At 48.4% G+C, this 19,961-nt stretch overlaps 1 protein-coding gene across 1 annotated transcript; it reads left to right on the forward strand.

Annotated features, from left to right (window-relative positions):
• Nucleotides 1-2,919: 2,919 nt before the first annotated feature.
• On the forward strand, nucleotides 2,920-19,643 carry ALKBH8 (alkB homolog 8, tRNA methyltransferase). Its single transcript, XM_061564064.1, has 11 exons — nucleotides 2,920-3,146; nucleotides 5,167-5,407; nucleotides 6,883-7,008; nucleotides 9,107-9,202; nucleotides 9,591-9,695; nucleotides 10,272-10,342; nucleotides 10,787-10,893; nucleotides 12,702-12,853; nucleotides 13,491-13,948; nucleotides 15,518-15,667; nucleotides 16,267-19,643. Exons 1-11 carry the CDS (start codon nucleotides 2,949-2,951, stop codon nucleotides 16,846-16,848), a joined length of 2,286 nt encoding a protein of 761 aa, XP_061420048.1. The 5' UTR covers nucleotides 2,920-2,948; the 3' UTR covers nucleotides 16,849-19,643.
• The last annotated feature ends 318 nt before the right edge of the window (nucleotides 19,644-19,961 follow it).

The following is a 19,961-nucleotide window of genomic DNA, read 5'->3' on the forward strand; positions in this document are numbered from 1 at the left end:
ACTGTCATTGGCAATTTCTGCAAATTGTTGTATGCGTAACTATGCAGTATAATACAACAGCATCAGCTACGGTAGCAAGAGCAATATTTTATTTTTTTCCACGCGACTGCATCATCCTGACGGTGTACATGAGGGGTTGCGAGCTGGCTAAGGGCTCGCAGTACAGAAATCGAGTCTTGCAATCCATATGTGCGGAGCTACGAGTGCGAAACGGTCTAGCAGCGGTAGCGCGTTCGCTGGCATGTCGCAGAGATTTGCGGTTCGACACCAGCGGTCGCCCTGGTTAGTGCTGCGGGTGTATTAACCATAAAGCGTAGGCGCCGTCTGGTTCAAAAGCGGATGTAAAATATCCAATGGCGTGTTAATGCAATATTAAGTCAAATTTGGCGAACTTGAAATATTATCCCGCGAATTATACAATTGAGATTTCAAAACACGTAGCAAGCATCTCCCGCAAGGAGGCTGGGCCAATGCCTGGCGCGGGCTCGTCTGGTTTCCTCGCCAACGCGAGCTCGATAGACCAGATTCCTCCCTCTCATTCGCGAACTTTCTGATGTTTTTTTTTATCGCGGCACTTTGGTTTACTTCCAAATTCCAAACGCTCATTCGTCGACTTGGTCTTAAATGAGTGCCTGGTACGATTTGTAAAACATCGCTTCTGGAGAGGGCCAAGGACGGCGTGGTGCAGCAAGCCATCATCGCACCAGAGACGCACCCCGAAGCAACCTCACGCCACGTCTTTACAATCAAAGTGACGCTGTAATCAACGGCTGCACGCATATATACGTTCGTATTATCCACGTGAACGCACATTTGGGGCCGCCCATAAATGACGTCACGCGATTTTGGACGATTTACCCCCCCCCCCCCCCTTCGTCACACGGCGTCACAAAAAGTCAAACCCCACCTCAAATATTACGTCAAAGCTGTGCGCCCCCCCCTCCCATAGAAATAAATAAACATGCTTTAAATCGTTTTACTATTGTCATTGTAGTGCGTATTTAATGTGGCGCTGCACTCTGTTGTAGGAGAAAACATTTATTAAAAAGTCTAATTAAGTAGAACGTGTTGTCTATATTTATTTAAAGTTGCGCATTTTGATGTGACGTCACATTTCTAAACCCCCCATCGTCACAAATACCTGACCCCCCCCCCCCCCCAGGTGCGTGACGTCATTTATGGACTGCCTCTATCCATTTTTAGCACTTATAGATCAACACGATAAATACTACAACTCTACTGAATGATTTTTAACAAGCCGTGCGTTCGCCGGAATTAAGGCTTCGTATACAAGTGTAAATAACAATGCTTTACAAATCCTTGTAATGTAGAGTTCTTGGACAAATGTGTCATTTGCTCTCCACCACACCCACCCGGCTCGTCGAGCCCTGCTCGTCTCAGAGAGGTTTTGCGCCGCCTGCCGACCCCGAGGCGCTACCGCACTGCGCATCGATAAGTTCATATCCATGCGTGGGGCTATTGCGTAATAACCAGAACACAATCTTCACATCGTGCTACAATACCCGAGTTGGCCTCCCTGCACTGGCGCCCACAGTTTTAAATCCTATCGTCAACTTCCAAATCAGCGAACCATCCTCCCCAGCCTACACTCATTGCCATGCTGCACCCACAGGTCCCCTCGAGGTCTGGGGCGTGATGCACATCTTCTCTGTGCATTTCCAGGTCGACGTTTCGGTCTACGGGTCAGAGATTTTTTCCCCCGTGCAAGCCATCAGGCTATGGAACGCTCTTCCACGTGACATCAGGAATCTCTCAGAGTCCGTGGAGACTTTTTAAATGCGCCTTAAAATCTATTTATACGCTTCCACTTATTAAACATTTGAGTTAATTTAGTAAATGATTCCTTAAGATTGATACTATATTTATGCAGAGTATCTGCTGCTGCGTCCTTGTACATCGCTTTGAGATCCTCGATGAAAATCCGCCGTATGAATTGTAATTATTATAATTGTTGTGTGTGGAGGTGTCTGCTCGTGGCCACGAGAGGAAAGTCCGTGCGGATTTCCCATCGCTCCTGCGGTCAAAGGGGGAGCAGCAACTGCAGCGAGTGGCTGTGAGCGAAGTGGAACATCGTCTATTCAAATCCTGATACCAAGTTCATTGATTAGGTATAGCCCCGTGAGCCATGCGGTTCTTAAGTCGGGTGCAACCGCAACAAACTAAATATGAACACAGAACATCTTAAAGCGACGACGCGTAACAGAAACATCCTGGAATAAACCAGCAAATATAAAAAAAAAATTCTTAAAACGCTGTGCGCAAAAATCCCAATCATAAAGACAATTTAGATTAACCATGTTTTCGAATCACCAAAATAAAGCTACCCTGGCGTCGGCCATCACCATCGGCCCCCTGATCAGCGTGAAGCCGTGAGAGGGACATTTGTCAGCAATTGGTCGTACTCTTAGGTTTTTCGGTAAAGTCACGTAGGTAAAAAATAAAATATAAAAAAAAATAATGATAGAAATAAAATAATAAATATATTTTTCTTTTATTTCTATTATTTTTATTATTTATTATTATTTCTTTTTTACCTACGTGACTTTACCGAAAAACCTAAGGGTATGAATCCTTGCAGTCACGAAAGCTTCAAATCTAGAAGCAATTGGTCGTGGTTGTTGGTTCGACCATACTTCACCACGCTGGTCAACGCGGGCTGCAGTTCCACACCTCACCCCTCGTGCCCTGCACATTGGCCTCGTGCACGATTACGATTCCTATCGGGCGAGCAACTTAAATTAGAATCGACTCAACTCGCCATACCTCTCAACACGGTAAGCGGACTCGACAAATCGATTCCGACTCGCGGATCGACTCTCGCAACGATCGTTGGGGTCAGGGCGAGGTTCACTGGAATCGATTCCTGCGGTAAAACACGAATCGATCCTCCCACAGAGATATCAAGCCCACGTGGAACGGTGCTCGCGATGGAGGCGGCCGCGGTGACAGCGACGGTGCCTCCTCCGAGTCCCCGGGGGGACGCAGAGGAGGCAGGGCACGAGGGACGAGGGGGGAGGAAGGTCCGCGAGACGAAGGCCGACAGGAAGGGGCAGAGGAGGCTGCGCAAGGCTCGCCTCACGCTGCTGAGGCTGGACGGCGTTCAGACCGTAGACCACCCGACGCAGGTCTGACGAGACAGACTCGGGAGCTCGCTAGCTTCTCGTTACTTGCACGTCGTGTTGTCGTTACGCTACACAACGATAGAAACTCCTGGACGAGGGAAATAGAAACTCTGGGGGGGACACACACGCGGCGGGCTTCCAGGGAGGCTCTCGAACAGAGGTCGCAACCGGGTACCCGATACCCGTACCCTCCACCACCCGACATGGCCAATCAGTAAAAAAAGTGTCACGTTGACAAAGACAAATAGTTCACTGCTTTAGCCCACCGGTGTGTTGAAGCCACAACATTTACGGTGGGCTAAAGCAGTGAACTATTTGTCTTTTGTCAACGTGACACTTTTTTTTACTGATTGGCCATGTCGGGTGGTGGAGGGTTACGACACATTTATAAATAACGCGATCTAAACCCAAAAACGTTGATTATGAATAACATTGGTCGCGAAAGCCTACGTGTTAAACTAACCATTGGGCTACTAATAATCTGGAAGCCACACATCTCGAAGAGAGAGAGGGGGGCGACCCTCCATCTAGGAGTGCCAATAGGATTTGGCCCGGATCAACGCGAAATGCGACTGATGAGACACTGGATGTCGGAACCAAGTTGAATGCGTTGTGCATGCATTGTGTGGCTTGGAAGTCGTGGATTAATTCAGCGGTGGGATAACCCCAGTCGAATCAGGGGCATTTACACATTTCCATGACCAAATTGAACCAATTTACAACTTGTAATGTTAAATTTTGACTTAAAACTTTCGTGACTGTAGGAATTCATATTATATGGTTATTTCGGTCAAGTCACGTAGATAGAAAAAAATAAAAACAATGAATAAAATAATAAAAATGACAATTGTTTTTTTACCCTTTTATCTAGCAACAAAACTGACACCTTTTTTACAAGGAGTCATGTTAGCATTGACCACAATACCTGCAGTCATAATGCAAACAAAAAACACAACTGTGTTGTGTAAAAAAGGTGTTAGTTTTGTTCTCAGATAAAAGGGTAAAAAAACAATTATCATATTTTGCTACTGGCAAATGAGGTTCCAATGGGAATAAAAATGACGTTTCGATCGTAACGCAAGTGGTCGGCATGATCACCTGTTTCTGATGACGACCGCTTGTGTTGCGATCGAAACGTCGTGATATTTTTATTAACTATTTTCATTTTTACTATTTTATTGTTATTTTTTCGATCTACGTGACTTTACCAAAAGAACCATAGAATATGAACTTGTAATGTTACTTGACCTTTGGATTGCGATTTTAATGTTATACATTTGTTGCCATGCCCACCCCCAAAACATCATGCGCAGAACATCGCACATCCGAGCACATTATTTCAAGGTCGTAGCAGTTTCCCGTTCGAGCCCACCGTCCACTCCATATTTACAATAATCACCCTGTGACACGATGTGACACGGAGTGGGGCCATGCGTGCCGCAGTCCCGGCCGAAATTTGTTCGATTTCTCAAACTTCATCGACAGCCGCGTTGCACCACCCCCCGTCTCCCCACACGCAGGCTGGGTTCTGCTTTCACCTTGTGCCACACGGGGGGACATCTGCCACGGGGTGTTCCCCCTGCCGAAGGGCACCCTCGGGGGGGGGGGGGGGGGCGGGGGGGAAGGTAGTGCAAAGGGAGGCACGTTATACAAACATGCAAAGGGGCCGTCCATAAATGACGTCACGCACCTGGTGGGGGGGGGGGGTGAGAAATGTGACGTCACATCAAAATGCGCAACTTTAAATATAGAATTGTTATAACACTCCTACAACATCAGAGTGCAGCGCCACATTAAATAGCACTACTATGACAATAGTTTAAAGCGATTTAAAGCATTTTTATTTTCAAAATGGAAATATGGTTTTGTGACGTCATATTTGAGGGGGGGGTCTGACTTTGTGACGCCGTGTGACGAGAAGGGGGTCAAAAGTCGTCCAAAATCGCGTGACGTCATTTATGGCCGGCCCCAAATGTGACGGATGTCATCTGTGCGGCGCTCTTGCACACACACCGGGCGGCAGCACCTGTTGATCGCGAACGGGGGCCTGGGGAACGGCGTGGCCCGTGCGACGCTGCTGGAGCTGATGGGCGCGCAGGGGCACCTGGAGGCGCTGGAGACGCCGCGGGGGCGGCCGTACGCCTTCGCCTCCTTCTCCAGCGTGCACGAGGCGCAGGGGGCACGGCGCAAGCTCGACGGCTGCTCGGTCTCGTCGGCCGTTGCGACCGCCCCCGTCACGCTCCACCTGTGCCACGTGGAGAGAGGTGGGCTTGCATAGCCGTCGACCCGTACGGTTTAACCCCCCGTATTCTTGCACGGGGGAAATTGGAGTTCTCAGGTCCATACGGCGTACAGCCGTTTCAGTACGGGACTTTGTCGGGGCACGGGGTGACCAATAAGGTCTGAGTTGGTCTGTAATAAGCTAGGCACTGATAAGGGTTTGAGAGATATGGGGTTGTTTCCCAGCATTCAGCATCGTCATCCACCATCATCAGTCCACAGCTGAATGGAAGACTTAAAACATCGCCATCTCACCATCTAATTTAAAGTTGTTTTTTTTAACCAGGTAATGACCACCGAGCTATTAATTACTTTTTCAGAAGCGATCTCGCGCAACGAAGTGGCTTGTCACGTGGGAATGTATAGCAGTTGCCAGAACGCATGCTTCTAAATATGGAGGGGAAACCCAAAGGATCTGGAGAACATTTCACGTGACCATGGAGAGAACATGCAAACTCCAAATAGGCCACCAGGGTCGGGATCGAACCCATGACCTCGTGCATACCAGGCAAGGGAGTTAACATCTCACCACCACGGTGTAATATTCCACCATGCACCAAGGTCACTGCTTAATCTCCATGGTGGTCCTCTCAAGCACATTCTACCATCGCTGCCACTATCCTTTACCACTGACAATCATCCATTCGAATGACACGTCCTCCCTAAGCCCATATTTTTTTCTTTAAAAAAATCAAGATTAGGTATTGAACATGTGTTCTCATCCAGTCATAATATACAACCCTAGCCCCACCACAGGGTCCAAACCATAACTCATGTTTACTTCATACTCACACCAATTTTATGGAGTCTAAACGGTCACGCTAATGACCATGGAATGGGCATTGAGGCATAGGGTAATCGTTTGGTGCACATGGGTTGCAAAGTTGTTGCAAAAGAGCAAAAGCAACTGGATAAAATTGGCTGTTAGTTAGACAGATAAACACCTATTGCTGATATTCAGTAAAATAAATATTGGCAGCCAACAGAACATTTCAGAGAAGACACCCACAGAGGATCTGGAGCCATCAAATCAGCTTGTATGCAGGTGGATTATTACAATGCAGGACAAAGATATTGGCTTGGGGAGGTCATCCTACAGGAGGATTGATTTTTGTTGACCAATGGAGACATTTGACAAAGCTTGTGTTAAATAAAGATAAATGATTTTATTCAAGCTAAAAGTTCAGTTGTGAATGTTAGCGTTTGCACTTTAGCACAACTCAGAAATGTTATGGCTTCCTCACATGCTAGCCTGGGACCAGGTTGTTCTTATCCATTGACATTGTGGCACCCTCTAATGTTTGGTGTCGTTTCTATTATGGCACTTGGAGCTCATCCTCTAGTCCTTATCCTTCAACCCCATCTCACCCACTCTCCAAACGACTTGGATATGGTTTCATTTTTGCTCAAGTGCGATGAATTAGATACACCGTTAAAGAGCATTTTTATCTTCCCTCAGTTCCGCGTCAGGAAAGCTGCACAGAGGCCCTGCCACCAGGCCTGAAGCTCATCCCAGACTGCGTTTCATCCGAGTACGAGGACCAGCTGCTGAGCTGCCTTGACTGGGGCAGACAGCAGCCAACAGGTTTGTGACTCGAGGTCTTTATGGTGTGGGTTGGAGCAGTTGCACAGCAATGATCAACTTTAGTTCCTACTCACAGCCAACCATGGCATGCGATACCTCAAATGGCACCAGCCAGCGTGGTGAAGTTGCGGCACAGATTCGTAGCCGGCATCATTTGTGACCCAACTCGGTGACATGTGCATGTATGATGGATGGAATCGCAATGCTAGCTTTTCACCTGTAAATTGCACATTGTAGGGGTCTATTTTGTAGGCAGGCCAATCAGAGTTTAACAGGTAGGAAAGTTTTCCAGTGAGCACAAGAGAATTAAGCCAAACTACTCACGAGAAATGACACCAGAGCACACTTGCACCTATGTCCTACTGGGATTTGTGCACACAGTGTTGGTGTATGGTGCTTTTTCTGCAATATTTTGCTGTCTTCTTGGATTTTCTGTTTGCATAGTCACATAGTCACTTTAAGATGTTTTCTTGTTCTTGTTTTTTGTTTGTTGCGGTTGCACCCGATTCAAGAGCCGAATGGCTCACAGGGCTCTACCTAATAAATGAACTTGAACATAGTTCTGAACCCACACACTTCAAAACAAAGGTTGCATCCGCCACCGCTAGACACCAGGGCCGTTTGGGAGAGTCTCCCAGATATGGGAAAGTCCCCTCTAGCTAAAGCAATTAGACATAAACTGGGGTTTTACACACACACCACACACACCACATGACATTTCACCCCACCCTTGGTTTGACTTGTGGGTTCTGGACATCAATGTGGAGCCCTCGTGCTCGCTTCCTTCCAACCAGAACCCCCCCCCCCTACACAAGGGCTGCCACTGGTCACGAGGGCCTCACGCACCACAGCCAGTCCACCAGATGGCACCCCACCCCCACTCAGAATCCACTGCATGCCAAAAACAAAAACACGACACCATCCAGTCGTAGAGCACACCAATGCTTCACCCCACAAGCAGACAGGTTCCATTTAGAGTTCAGTAGCAGGAATTCCTCCTTGCCACAGGGCAGTACTAGGGCCAGCTTTCCCAACCCCAATCCTGCTTTACCCTTGACCATACTGCAGTCTTGACAGCCAGTAAACCACAGGGAATCGATTACTCAAAGGATCTCGATGTACAGCATGTTAAACTGCACTATTGAACCACAGTATAGGATTCTACTCACAGGATAAAGCTGGGCAGTTCCCAGTGGCCTGATGAGTCAACTCTGCTCACCTTCAGCCCCCACTACTGCAGTGCCCCCAAGTGGTAACACAGCATGCCTCCATTCTAGATAATTTGCTGATGTCCCCGGGTCCTCTGCTCAGAGCTCACCTTTTATACCCAGCCCCTTGCCAATGGGAGAGACGCTCCACCCCACCTAATTGCTCCTAATTAAAACTTTGCCCACGATTTCAACAAGCAGTTGCTTGATTTGAAAAGCATGCCAAATTGACCAATGGTGAGAAAGCAATTATAATGACCTGCTGGGGATTGAGTTATTATTCCCGCCACAAGCGCTCGGCCCACTAATCATGAACAAAGTGGTAGTTCTGCTTCTCACTGAGTGATACTCCACTTCCCCACACATGCAAGTTAAGCCTAGGGCAGCTCAGTCACACCTCACTAAACACTGCGCATGCATATAATCAATAGTTGTTCCAAGCACGAGATAATGCAGTCATCCCAGTGTCAGCATGAATGAAAACCTAACCTCCCTTTCAGTAGTTGCCGCGCGCCACGTCACAAAAGTACGGTCAAACAACGATCATGGCGTGAGGATGCCATATCCACGCAGCGGCTTTTGGCTAGCCATCGAACGAAGCCGCATCGCGTGCTTTCAGATATTGGGAAGTCAGTGGAGCTATGCACTTTTAAATTATGACTGAAAACTAATTTCTTTACAACTGCTTTTTGTGTTTAGTCTGTTGCTCATCCCTGCACCTCGGGTTGGCTACGTTTGGTGCGAAATAAGTTAAACATACATACAAAATGGGCCATTTAATTTTTGTTTAGTTGTTACAAAAGTAGCGTATGTGAATCCGGTGCGACACTGAATTTATTCTCTAAAAGTTTTAGCATTTGTTTTTCTTTTGTCTTTGTGTGGTTTTTCAGCCCAGCAGTCTCTTAAGCATAGGTGCGTCCAGCACTTTGGATATGAATTCCGCTACGATAACAACAATGTGGACAAGGATAAGCCGCTGGATAGAGGTGAGGATCTTCTTAATTTCGGGGGGGTGGGGGAGGGGAATTCACCAGCTCATAATTTACAGACAGATTCGTGAAACAACTTGAAATGACCTGCTTATTGTGTGTCGCAGGTTGTTGTTAAGATAGAGCGTAAATATTTTACCTGTTGGAGTCTTTCGTCATTGTAGATTCATGTGTGCCATTTTAGGCTAGTGTTTACAACCGTGTCAAAAGTGTTGGTGTTGAAACCGTTGCCTAACTCACATTGTCAAATGCTATTTTTGTCTAAGTCACAGTCTGCTGCCTACCCTCACCGCCTCCCCTAAAGCTTTGCTGTCTAATATGCTTTTCAGCCAAATGGCAGTCTATTTAATGATGATGCTGAAGTATATTTGTTCTTTGTCCCCAGGTGTTCCAGCTATGTGTGATGAACTCACTGACAAGTGCCTATCAGCCGGTTACATTCAACATCGGCCCAATCAGTTGACAGTAAACCAGTACCAGCCCGGTCAAGGTTTGTGTCTCACTATTAACACTACCCATCGTAATTCAATCTTAAAATGAATATCCAGTCCTGGATGAAGGATTCCCGCATATAACTTCGGACATTGGGATCATTTGAAACATACTTCAGGCGAGTTGCTATGGGTTGGTGAAGGGGGTGATGGTGAGGTGTTGCTCGCGATATGATCCCAGGTTTCCAGGTTCATAGCGCAGTGCGCTAATCGCGGTGCCACCGCTCCGCCCCACCGATAGTAATATCGGTACCATACATGCATTCATACATTTTGAATTAAAATAATTTTTGACCGTAATAATAATTATTTTATGTAGCGTCATGCATGCAAATTGCATTTCTAAATATTGTACATCTACATCTACACCACATTAACTTTAAATATGGCACGAGCAATGCCACAGAGGAACAATACATTAAAGCGATGAAGGTTACGGACACAAACACAACACGGAGCAGGCGGTGTGACTACTCATGTCAATATTTACATCTCAATATTTGGTGTGGTAAAGCACACTCCTTTTAAATGCTTCGCTTAAATGTTTGCGTTGTTGTTTTGTTCACCCCATGCAGGGATCCCCCCGCACATTGACACACATTCTGCCTTTGAGGACGGCATCATGTCTCTGAGCCTGGGAGCCTCGGTAAGACTTGCCACAAATCAAACGCCACTCGAGTAGAGTACATCATTATATTTTCAGGGAATTAGCATCACAGGCATTCAATCATTTAAAAATAGAAGAACTAACTTACAGCCCGTCATCGAATGGATTAAAGCCTTCTCTCACCATATCAGTTGTGGGAGGGCTATTTGATGAAACTGCACTGTGCTGGGCAGAGTGGGATGGTGAAAGTGGGGTTGGGCCCATCACTGGTTTGGATATCACTCGCCACCAATATGATCTGTGGTGGAGAATCGAACTCAGGTGGTCGGGTTCACAGTGCAGTATATGAATCACCGCACCGCATCTTTTCTGATGCAATATCCAACAATCCATTGGAAGAAACCCTCACGTCGTGCTATGCCGCCGTTGTGACTCGTGACGAAACACCGTGTTGTTCCCCGGTAACCCGTGACCGCGCCGCAGACGGTGATGGAGTTCCGGCACCCCGATGGCAGCCACGCGTCTGTGCTGCTCCCTCGCCGCAGCCTGCTGGTGATGGCGGGCGAATCGCGCTACCTCTGGAGCCACGGGTACCACCCTCCGCGCCACCGAGTCGACGCCCGCTCGCATTCGAACCCTGGGTCGCGGGTCGCCCGCCTGACCGTGGCACTGCCCGCTCAGCACAGGCCGCAGCTTCAGGAAGCGATGGATTATCTTGTTAAGGCTGCTCTGCAGTAGCGGAGCTTCAGAATCAGAATATTTATACTGTAGGAATCCGATGAGCTATAAAGCTCTTTTTCACAGATATCCAGTTAGAACGTTACAACAACAAACAATACATAAACACGATGGGAGTGCAAAGTATAGGAAAGATATATAAATAAAACTGAACCATTTTTTATCTGACCAGGTATAGCCCACTGAGGTATTAGCTAATTTTTAAGAGTGGCTTATCACGTGGCTTATCAACGTGGTTTATCACGTGGAAATTTATAGCAGCAAAATAATCTCAATAATGTAAATGCATGTTATTAAATATGGAGGAAAAAACTGGAGGACCCCGAGAAAAAAAATTCACGTGACCACGGGGAGAACATGCAAACTCCAAATATACAGGCGTCAGAGTCGGGATCGAACCCACAACCTCTGCATGTCTCGGTCAATCTGCAGCACACAAAACTGTCACGATTCACTCACCCTTTCTCCATCGACGATGTTATGAATTCGAGGACATGAGTGGAATCTTGTTTGTCGGTATCATATAATACATTTTTACTTCTTTTCTGCCTCATTTATACAATTGTGTTTGCTCCATTAGCCTAAATGTAACAAACTTATCATTTGCACAGAAATTTCCATCAATCATAGATTCTCGCTCTTGTGATTTTCCGAACGTGAACGCGGAGATCGATTTGAATCGATGCACCATTACATGCTGACTCAAAAAGTTATATTTCACTCTCAAGAGAAGATGCTTGCAAAGCTTAGACAAAGTGAACCATCGACCTAAAGCTGGGTTTGCTTGTTGAATTATAAAGCTTCCCAAAAGGGAATTCCTGCCTCAATAGCTAAACATGCTTCTTTGACAGCAAAGCCACTCCATCAGTTTGTTTGTGCTAGTCGGTACAATCCGCAGATGCTAATCAAGACCAAAGAGGGTGAGACTTGATTTATAAAGTTGCTATGCCTAGGAGACTATTAAATCTTGAACTGCTTTACAATTCGATGTTCACGATTCGTTCCCATGTTTTGATTGAAGAATCTATTATTTTTTAACTTTGCGGTCGTCAGCGGCAGAGGTCACAAATAAATTATGTACTAGATGAAGAAATCCGAATAGTTTCTTACACGTATGGTTCAATACACGTATCATGAGTGTAAAAATGTACTACACACGATGAATGTTTACACATGTAGAGATAATGAACACTCGGTCCTCAAAATACTGGACTTGTATTCAGGGATGAGCTGCCCAAACATATCTGCTGTCTTCATAAAACAGTTTGTTTTTCCGCCAGGACCAAGTTTAGCACGTTTCTTGCTTGTAAATCTTATTTGTCTGGTTTTATCATATATATAAAAATATATATTTTAAAAAGCAAATTTAAAGCAATTCTGGAATACATAAGCAAATGCTTGCAGCTATTTTATCTTAAAAAAAAAAATTCGAGTAACCCAAAACCTCCCACTTATATGCCGGACAGCAGCATATCGACACGCGTCATTTGGCAGACGCGCTGCAACTTGACAGGGAGGGGTGGGGAGAGAGAGACGGCGCCACTCGGCGTGCGTGCGTGGGTTACGGCAGAGCAGCGACACCCTGCGCGCGCTGCGGTGGGCTTCCGGCCGCGCGACGCGCCTCTGCCCGTGACAACCCCGCCGCCTTTATCTTTCGCAGCATCACGCCCCGCAAGTTCGACGTGGTGCCGGCGCCGCCGCCGCCGCCGCCCGGGGATGGTGCGGAGGGACCGCAAGGGCCCACGCTGGCCCAGCGTGGGGTGCGGACGTCTTTCACGTTCCGCACCGTCCGGAGGGAGCCGTGCCGCTGCCGTGAGCTTCCTCACATTTAGGCATTCATCTCCAACTGGATGTTTTTTTCCAGGTCGCTGCTAGACTGGTGTGGGCACGCGACTGGTACCCATAGTCCTCGTGTGGGAGGTATGCCAGAGATGGTGTGCCGGGCGTGGACATATGTTTCCTGGTCGCAGACCAGCATGGACCAGAAATAAATGAAGCACTGCGTATATCCCTCTTTCATTGATCGTATCATAGAGTCAAAGTGAAAGGACAGAGGCTGCTGTCTAAATACATTAAATGTTTTTACATGCTCCTTGAATGGTGGAACTTGTTGGGAGGCATGTAAATATTTACCCCCTACTGTCCCATTTATGAAATTCTGCGTTTTGATTCGATTCAAGAATATATATATTTTATATATGTTGAATTCAGTGGCCAGCAGTGGCTGCTGGTATAATATAAACCCAGTATGTACAAGTATTTGCAATTGGATTCATGTGTCATGAGCCTAAGACTCGATATCATTTGATGAATCTCGTGCATCGTTTCACTGCTACTTGGTTATCCCTAAATGTAAATTGGAACAAAGTTTCATCTGCAAGATCTTTCAGTGTAAATTGCTGCCAGGACAAAAAAGTAAATATGGAAATTGTTGTCTTCGCGACCTTAGGTTACCCTTCGGTCTGTGACAGCCAAGCTGAACAACAGAACCTGCAAACTCCCTCCTCGCGCAGTCCGATCAACGAACCGCTGCCCAGCACTGCAGGGATGACCACCTCCGGCGCGACACACTTGGGCCCCTCGGAAGAGAGCCGCGGACCCGACCAGGTGACACGAGCGGTCGCGACTGAGCGCGTAGAGGCGGCGGCGTTCTCGCATCCTGCCCGCTCGGTAGACGCGGAGGACGACGAGGAGAAGGAGGAGGAGGAGGGAGACGCGGCGCAGCGGCTGGAGACGGAGCACGTGCACCGCGTGTACGAGCAGATCGCGGGCCACTTCAGCAGCACCCGCCACTCGCCCTGGCCTCGCGTCGCCGCCTTCGTGCAAGGCCTGCGGCCCGGCGCGCTCGTCTGCGACGTGGGCTGCGGCAACGGGAAGTACCTGGGCCTCGCCAAGGGATCATACGTGGTGAGTCTGTCGTGGCGTGACCGCGGCAGGCGGGGGGAACCCGCCGGACACGGCCCCCCGCGACTTCGGTTCACACGGCCCGCGGCCACGCAATGCTTGCCGCTTCGAACGGTCCCACAGACTAGATTTACACCTCGTTTCAAGCGTCTTCAATGCACAGATTGGGTACTAGAGGGGGATGGATGCTGCCGTGCTCCAACGGTTATCACACTGCACTCGCAATTCAGAGGTCGCTGGTTCGATCTCCCATTGTTGTAACAATTCGCAAGTTTCTTAAATCCCCCCCCCCCCCGGCTGTGTCCACCCAGCAGTGTGAGTACACCACACTCAGTTGGCAGGACGCAACCACGTGAAGCCTACCGCTACGATACGGCCCATAAGCGGTATTTATCCCTCACTCTGAGCATCTCAGCGGCACTAGTCGGGTACTTCAGGTGTGGGAACATTTTTGATTTGGCTATTGGATATAGCTCGGTTGTGTTAATGCGGTCCGCTGTAACGGATTTGAAAGTGGTAGTCGAGCACTAGTCGAGAAAACGTCCCCACCCCTGCTTTAGTGTGGGACCTGAGCGCCATTAGAAGGATTGGTGAGCAGGTTGGGAGATGTCCCAGTGGCACTCAGTTTCAGAGTTTCTCTTTCTTTTCACCGATGCTTTACATTGTGTCGAGGTGAAGCTGATTTGTAGGGGTTTTTGAAGGAGTAGTCCTGAATGGCTTTAATGACAATGGATTATCGTCTGCGCAATGAAAATTGTTTGGCAACGTGTGGAGTAGACAACTGCTCATTAAAGGAGGTGAATTTGCACTGAATGCAGGACAATCGCACAACTGTAGAACTGTACATGCATGCCTTGCCAGATGTATTATCCCACCTCGTACACATTTGTTCTCAGTAAATCTGCTTCTGTTTCTGTCCACTTGTAGGGTTGTAATTCAACTCCTTCTGCACCGATTGGGATTAAACGTTGCTCAATTGGAAAGTTCGGCATGGTTATGTCATGAGTGGTTGACTCAAGAACCCTGTGTTATATCCAAGATTGAGTCATTGTGTGACAGTGTAGCGGTGTCAATATTACACGTCCAGCCCATTTGTCAATCAACTACTGGATGAGTGCCCTTGTAATGGATTTCCATGCCATGTTACAGTGCTATAGAAGTTGTCATTATTATTATAGGGTTCTTTAACCATACTTCACCACACCGGTAAGCACAGGTTGTTGAATGCAAGGAGCATGGACTTGAAAAATAATGTACAAAAAATGTATCATCAATTCTTGAGTTTGCATGAGTGGGTTTTGTATTTATTTTCATCCTGCGCGTGGGCGTATTAATGTTGTCGTCACCTGCGTGTGTGTGCATGTGGGTGCTTGAATGTTATACTGTCTCCTTGGTGCTTAATTGCATATTTTTACAATGTCACCTACGGTGTGCATGCGTATGTGTGCCTATGTTCTCAGTACTTTCATTCATAGTTGCTCGCTCACAGCGCTTACCCCCACAGTCCGTTAACCCCATACCGGGGATCTTTGTCTTCGTTCTCTTTGTCCGTCGCCGACCGCCCGCGCTCAGTTTGGCTGCGACCGCAGCGCCGGGCTGGTGGGGATCTGCGAGCAGCGCGGCTTCCAGGCGCTGGTGTGCGACGCCCTCGCCTTGCCCGTCCGCACGGGGGCGTGCGACGCCTGCCTCTCCATCGCCGTCATCCACCACCTCTCCACGCAGGTGCGCGCCACAGCGCCGACACTCGTCCGTCGCGCGCCTCGGAAAGAGACGAGAGACCGCTGATACGAATGGCGATCGACGCCGGGTCTCTTGTCATTTATAAACGGTAGTAGCTGTCAGTGTTGTTGTTAATAAACAACCACCCGCTGTGTGGCTGGCTTTAGACACCTGTTTTATTGTGATTGGTTTACAATCACGCTGTTGTTTTCTTTTGGACTGTTCATATATTTACCGTTTGATTTTTAATGATGTGCGTGGAGCAGTGCCGACAGGACTTGCCCCAATAGACTGGGTAATCTTTATAATTGTGGGGAGCGGTGACCAGTGGTTTGCGCAGTGGACTATGTTTCCTTGATTACCTGAATTAATATTCCTGGTCACTTTCTGCTCAAGTAGCAAGTGGCATCTGAAGCTGTTTATGGGCTTTCCCAGGGTTAACTTGCTTAAACGAGTACCAGGTTCAATTTGTAAACATCGGCACTGGCGAGATGAAGGGTGTGGTACGGAGTCCACTGTTAACAAATGCTCGATGACATCCCTTGCCTCTGCTCTCTATAGGACTCACCGGGGGGCGTCTTTGTTGTCATGCCCCTCTGTAGGATCGAAGACTTGAAGCCTTGCGGGAGCTTCTGCGAATCCTTCGGCCTGGAGGGAGAGCCCTCGTTTACGTGTGGGCGCTGGAGCAGCAGTACCGCCAAGCGCGATCCAAGTACCTCAAGCCCAAGCACGGGGAGACGGTGGGAGGCGGCACTGGGCCGCAGCCTGTGGTAGGAGTCGGGGAGACGGCGGACGACGAGAAAGGGACGAGTTGCACTCCCACAAACGGCGTAAAATCCCCATGCGATGACGTCGCTGAGTCCAGCCGGCCCGCGGAGCCCGCTCCTGTGCCACCTGAGCCTCGCAGGGATCCGGGGATGCCGACTCGCGGCCACCTGCCCGTGCACACGAACCGCACGCCCTTCCGTGCGCAGGACGTACTCGTGCCCTGGCACCACAGGCGGCAGGGCGAGACCCCGGGACCGCCCGAGCGGGCGTGCGAGGAGGCGCCCGTTTACCACCGATACTACCACGTGTTCCGCGAGGGTGAACTCGAGGCTCTGTGCGCTCGGCTGGACGGCGCGCGAGTGCTGGAGAGCTACTACGATCAGGGAAACTGGTGCGTGGTCGTGGAAAAGTACTGACATGTGCAAAACGTGGTTTTAAATCATGACGACTGAGCACGGGCCCTAAGCAACCAAGCAGCCAGCAACAAAGAACACTCTTGAAGGTGTAATCCATAAGAGTTCTACGTTTCTTGAATTGATTAAGGTTTTAAGAGCTTGGGGAATGAGACGATGGCAGTTCCAAAGTAGAGCAGCGTGGCGAAAAAAGCAAAAAGAGAAGCGTTGTAGCCTGCAGCGTGGTGATGAAATACAGTATGGATCAGACGAATTGTCTGGTAGACCGAGTGGACATTCAGGCCCCACGGTGGCTAGGAGATGTTAACTACCTCACCTGGTATGCAGGAGGTCGTCGGTTCGATCCTGCCTGACGCCTCTATATTAGGAGTTTGCATGTTCTCCCCGTGGTCACATGGACTGTTTCTACGGGCCCTCTGGTTTTTCCCTCCACATTTAGAAAGATGCGTGTAAGTGTATGTGGCTGCCATAAATGTCCACGTGATAAGCCGCTTCATTGAGCTATTATTTGTGGTCAGGTTGCTTCTGAAAAAGAGCTACTTAGCTCAGTGGGCCTTTCCTGGTAAAATTAAAAATAGTATAGTAATCACCGTAGTAGCAATAGAGGAGTGATAAAGAGGCTATTGCACAAATTTGTGGAGAATGGTTTAAAATACTCGCTCAAAGTGCCTGGCGGTTGAGAACAACCACTCTCTTACACTTTGTCGGCAACGACTTTCTTCGTTTTAAAATTGTTCTTCATTTAAAAACATCCATCTACATACAGGGATGGTGTGTATACAACTAATTTATCATTGCAATATGTTAAATTATTGTGATGTTTTTGAATTGGTTGTGTTTAGTTGCTGGTATTTCTCCCCAAAACGCAAACGGTTTGTTTTCTGTTTAACACGTGGGCTTTCATGACCAATATCCATAATAAAGGTTTTTTTTGGATTAGATCGCGTAAATATAAATGTGTCATTAACCCACGACCATCCGACACGGCCAATTCGTAAGGTTTGTCACGTGAACTAAACGTGCTAATTAGTTACTACTTGAGCACACCGGTGCGTTGGAGAGTAAACCAACCCACAACATTTACAATTAGTACGACGTTTCGCTGGTGATTACAACCAGCGTCATCAGGAAATTTGCCGGAATTGTGAAGACTTCCCGTTTACATCTTTAATCGAGGAGTAAAGGTGATGTCATCACTGTGAGGCTATCGAGCGTGAAGACCAGAGCGGCGGGGGTTAATGTCGCCATTGTGTTCTGCGACCTGATTGGCAAGACGTTTCCCCCCCCCCCCCACTGGGTGGCGATTTCGCACGTGAGATGGCAGGCATGGCCAAACACCCACAGGGGGCTGCTTCTCAGTCAGGCGCTTGAATGCGTAAGTTGAATTTCTTTCGCGCCGTACGTAGCCAACCGTGCTAATCGCATGTGCCTAAACATGCGCATTTTCACGCGAATAGGCGTGATTAAAATGTATTCTTTTGCTTATGATGCACGTGCATGCGTCAAATTATGCGTGCTAGAATTTGTCGTGTTCGAGGGGTGGCTCGTAGATCAGAGTGCTCCGCTGGTGAGAATCCTGGGTTTGAATCCAGGCAGCCGCCTGTGATCAAACCGGATCCTCAAGTAAAGCGAGTTGATGGACTTTGCCTGTTCGCCAACGACCGCACAAAAAAACCCATCGTATTTTTACTTGGTCCGACACTTAATTTGTCGTGTCCATCATACCAGCTTCGATAAATGACGACCATTTTTACGAGCACAGTGCCGCGCAATGGTGCTTAAATCATCAGCTGGGCACGGCACCCCTCTAACAGACGACACTGGATTGGATGAGCGGGGAGGCTTCGTCTGCCCCTCACCGCAGACGCAGTTTATGTTCCGAGCCTGGTCAAGACGGCCCCACCTCCCAGGGTTTGCTTTGCAGCAGCTGACACCTGTCCGGAGGCGGTTCAGGCATTGTCAGATTTGCCCGTGGTCCTGCTGACCGTGGTCTTTATATATTTATATAGCGCCTTCCCATGCCGAGACGTCTGTCAGTTGCAGGGTGGGTGTCCCGTTCATCTCTGACTGACGTGAGACACTGCTGGTACGATGAAGGTAAAATTGATTGCATTTCACATCATACGTACGTGTAGCTGGTTCGTGGCAGCCCAGCACCTGCTAATAGGTTCTGCATGCACCACATTGGCCAAAAATAATGTTCTTCAACTGACAGCGAATTGAGCCAATTCATCAAGTTGAGGAAGAGATTAATAGTTTTTTTTTTTCTTACTAAGGCAGTGTGTTCCATCTGTGCCCGCTGTGGTGCATACATTGTAAAGGCTTGCGATAGGGCTGTCATTCAATATTGTGGACTGGATGCAATTCTTTATATATTTTGTAAAGACATTTTTTTCCTACACATTTCATATCGTTGCTGAAGAAATGTTGGTTCACGAGATTGTTGGTTCACGAGAACCTCCAGTGTGCAGCATTGTGAGATGCAGTGGGCAGGAACGACGCCACTGTATAAAACACTCATTGTTACCTGAATTATTTAAAAATGTGATTGTGATACTGCGTACGGTTATGGAGTCGTGAGAGGAATTGATTAAACACATTCCTGCAGAGGGAGCTGGTAGGAACGTTTGGTTGCTCGGTCAATGGCCAGGGTCAACGGCGGCGTGGTGTATTCCGCAAATATGCCCGACTGTGAGGGCGGGCACAAGCCGGCGTGAGTAGGTTAAACGTTGAGTTTTATCAGGGCACCACGGGGTGACCAGCCCCTCCCCACCCAGCCCCACCCCTCCCACCTCCCACCCAGCCCCACCCTCCCCACCCAGCCCCTCCCCACCCTCCCCACCCAGCATCTCCCCACCCTCCCCACCCAGACCCACACTCCCCACCCAGCCCCTCCCCACTCTCCCCTCCCCCCCCGCCCCTCCCTCCCCACCCAGCCCCTCCCTGCACGACGGACACCCTGTGGGCTGGTGTAACCAGGAGGTTCCTACCAGTATAATCTGTCGTGTGTGTGTGTGCGCGCAGTGGTACAGGTGATAGTACTTTGGAAGCGGGCAGGCAATTGATGTTGGATGAGAATGGGAGTACTCTAAGTAAGAATACCGCAGGAACGCCGG

Source organism: Lethenteron reissneri, chromosome 32 (assembly GCF_015708825.2).
Source record: "Lethenteron reissneri isolate LAM-NWPU_2019-01 chromosome 32, ASM1570882v1, whole genome shotgun sequence".
Classification (NCBI taxonomy): Eukaryota; Metazoa; Chordata; class Hyperoartia; order Petromyzontiformes; family Petromyzontidae; genus Lethenteron; species Lethenteron reissneri.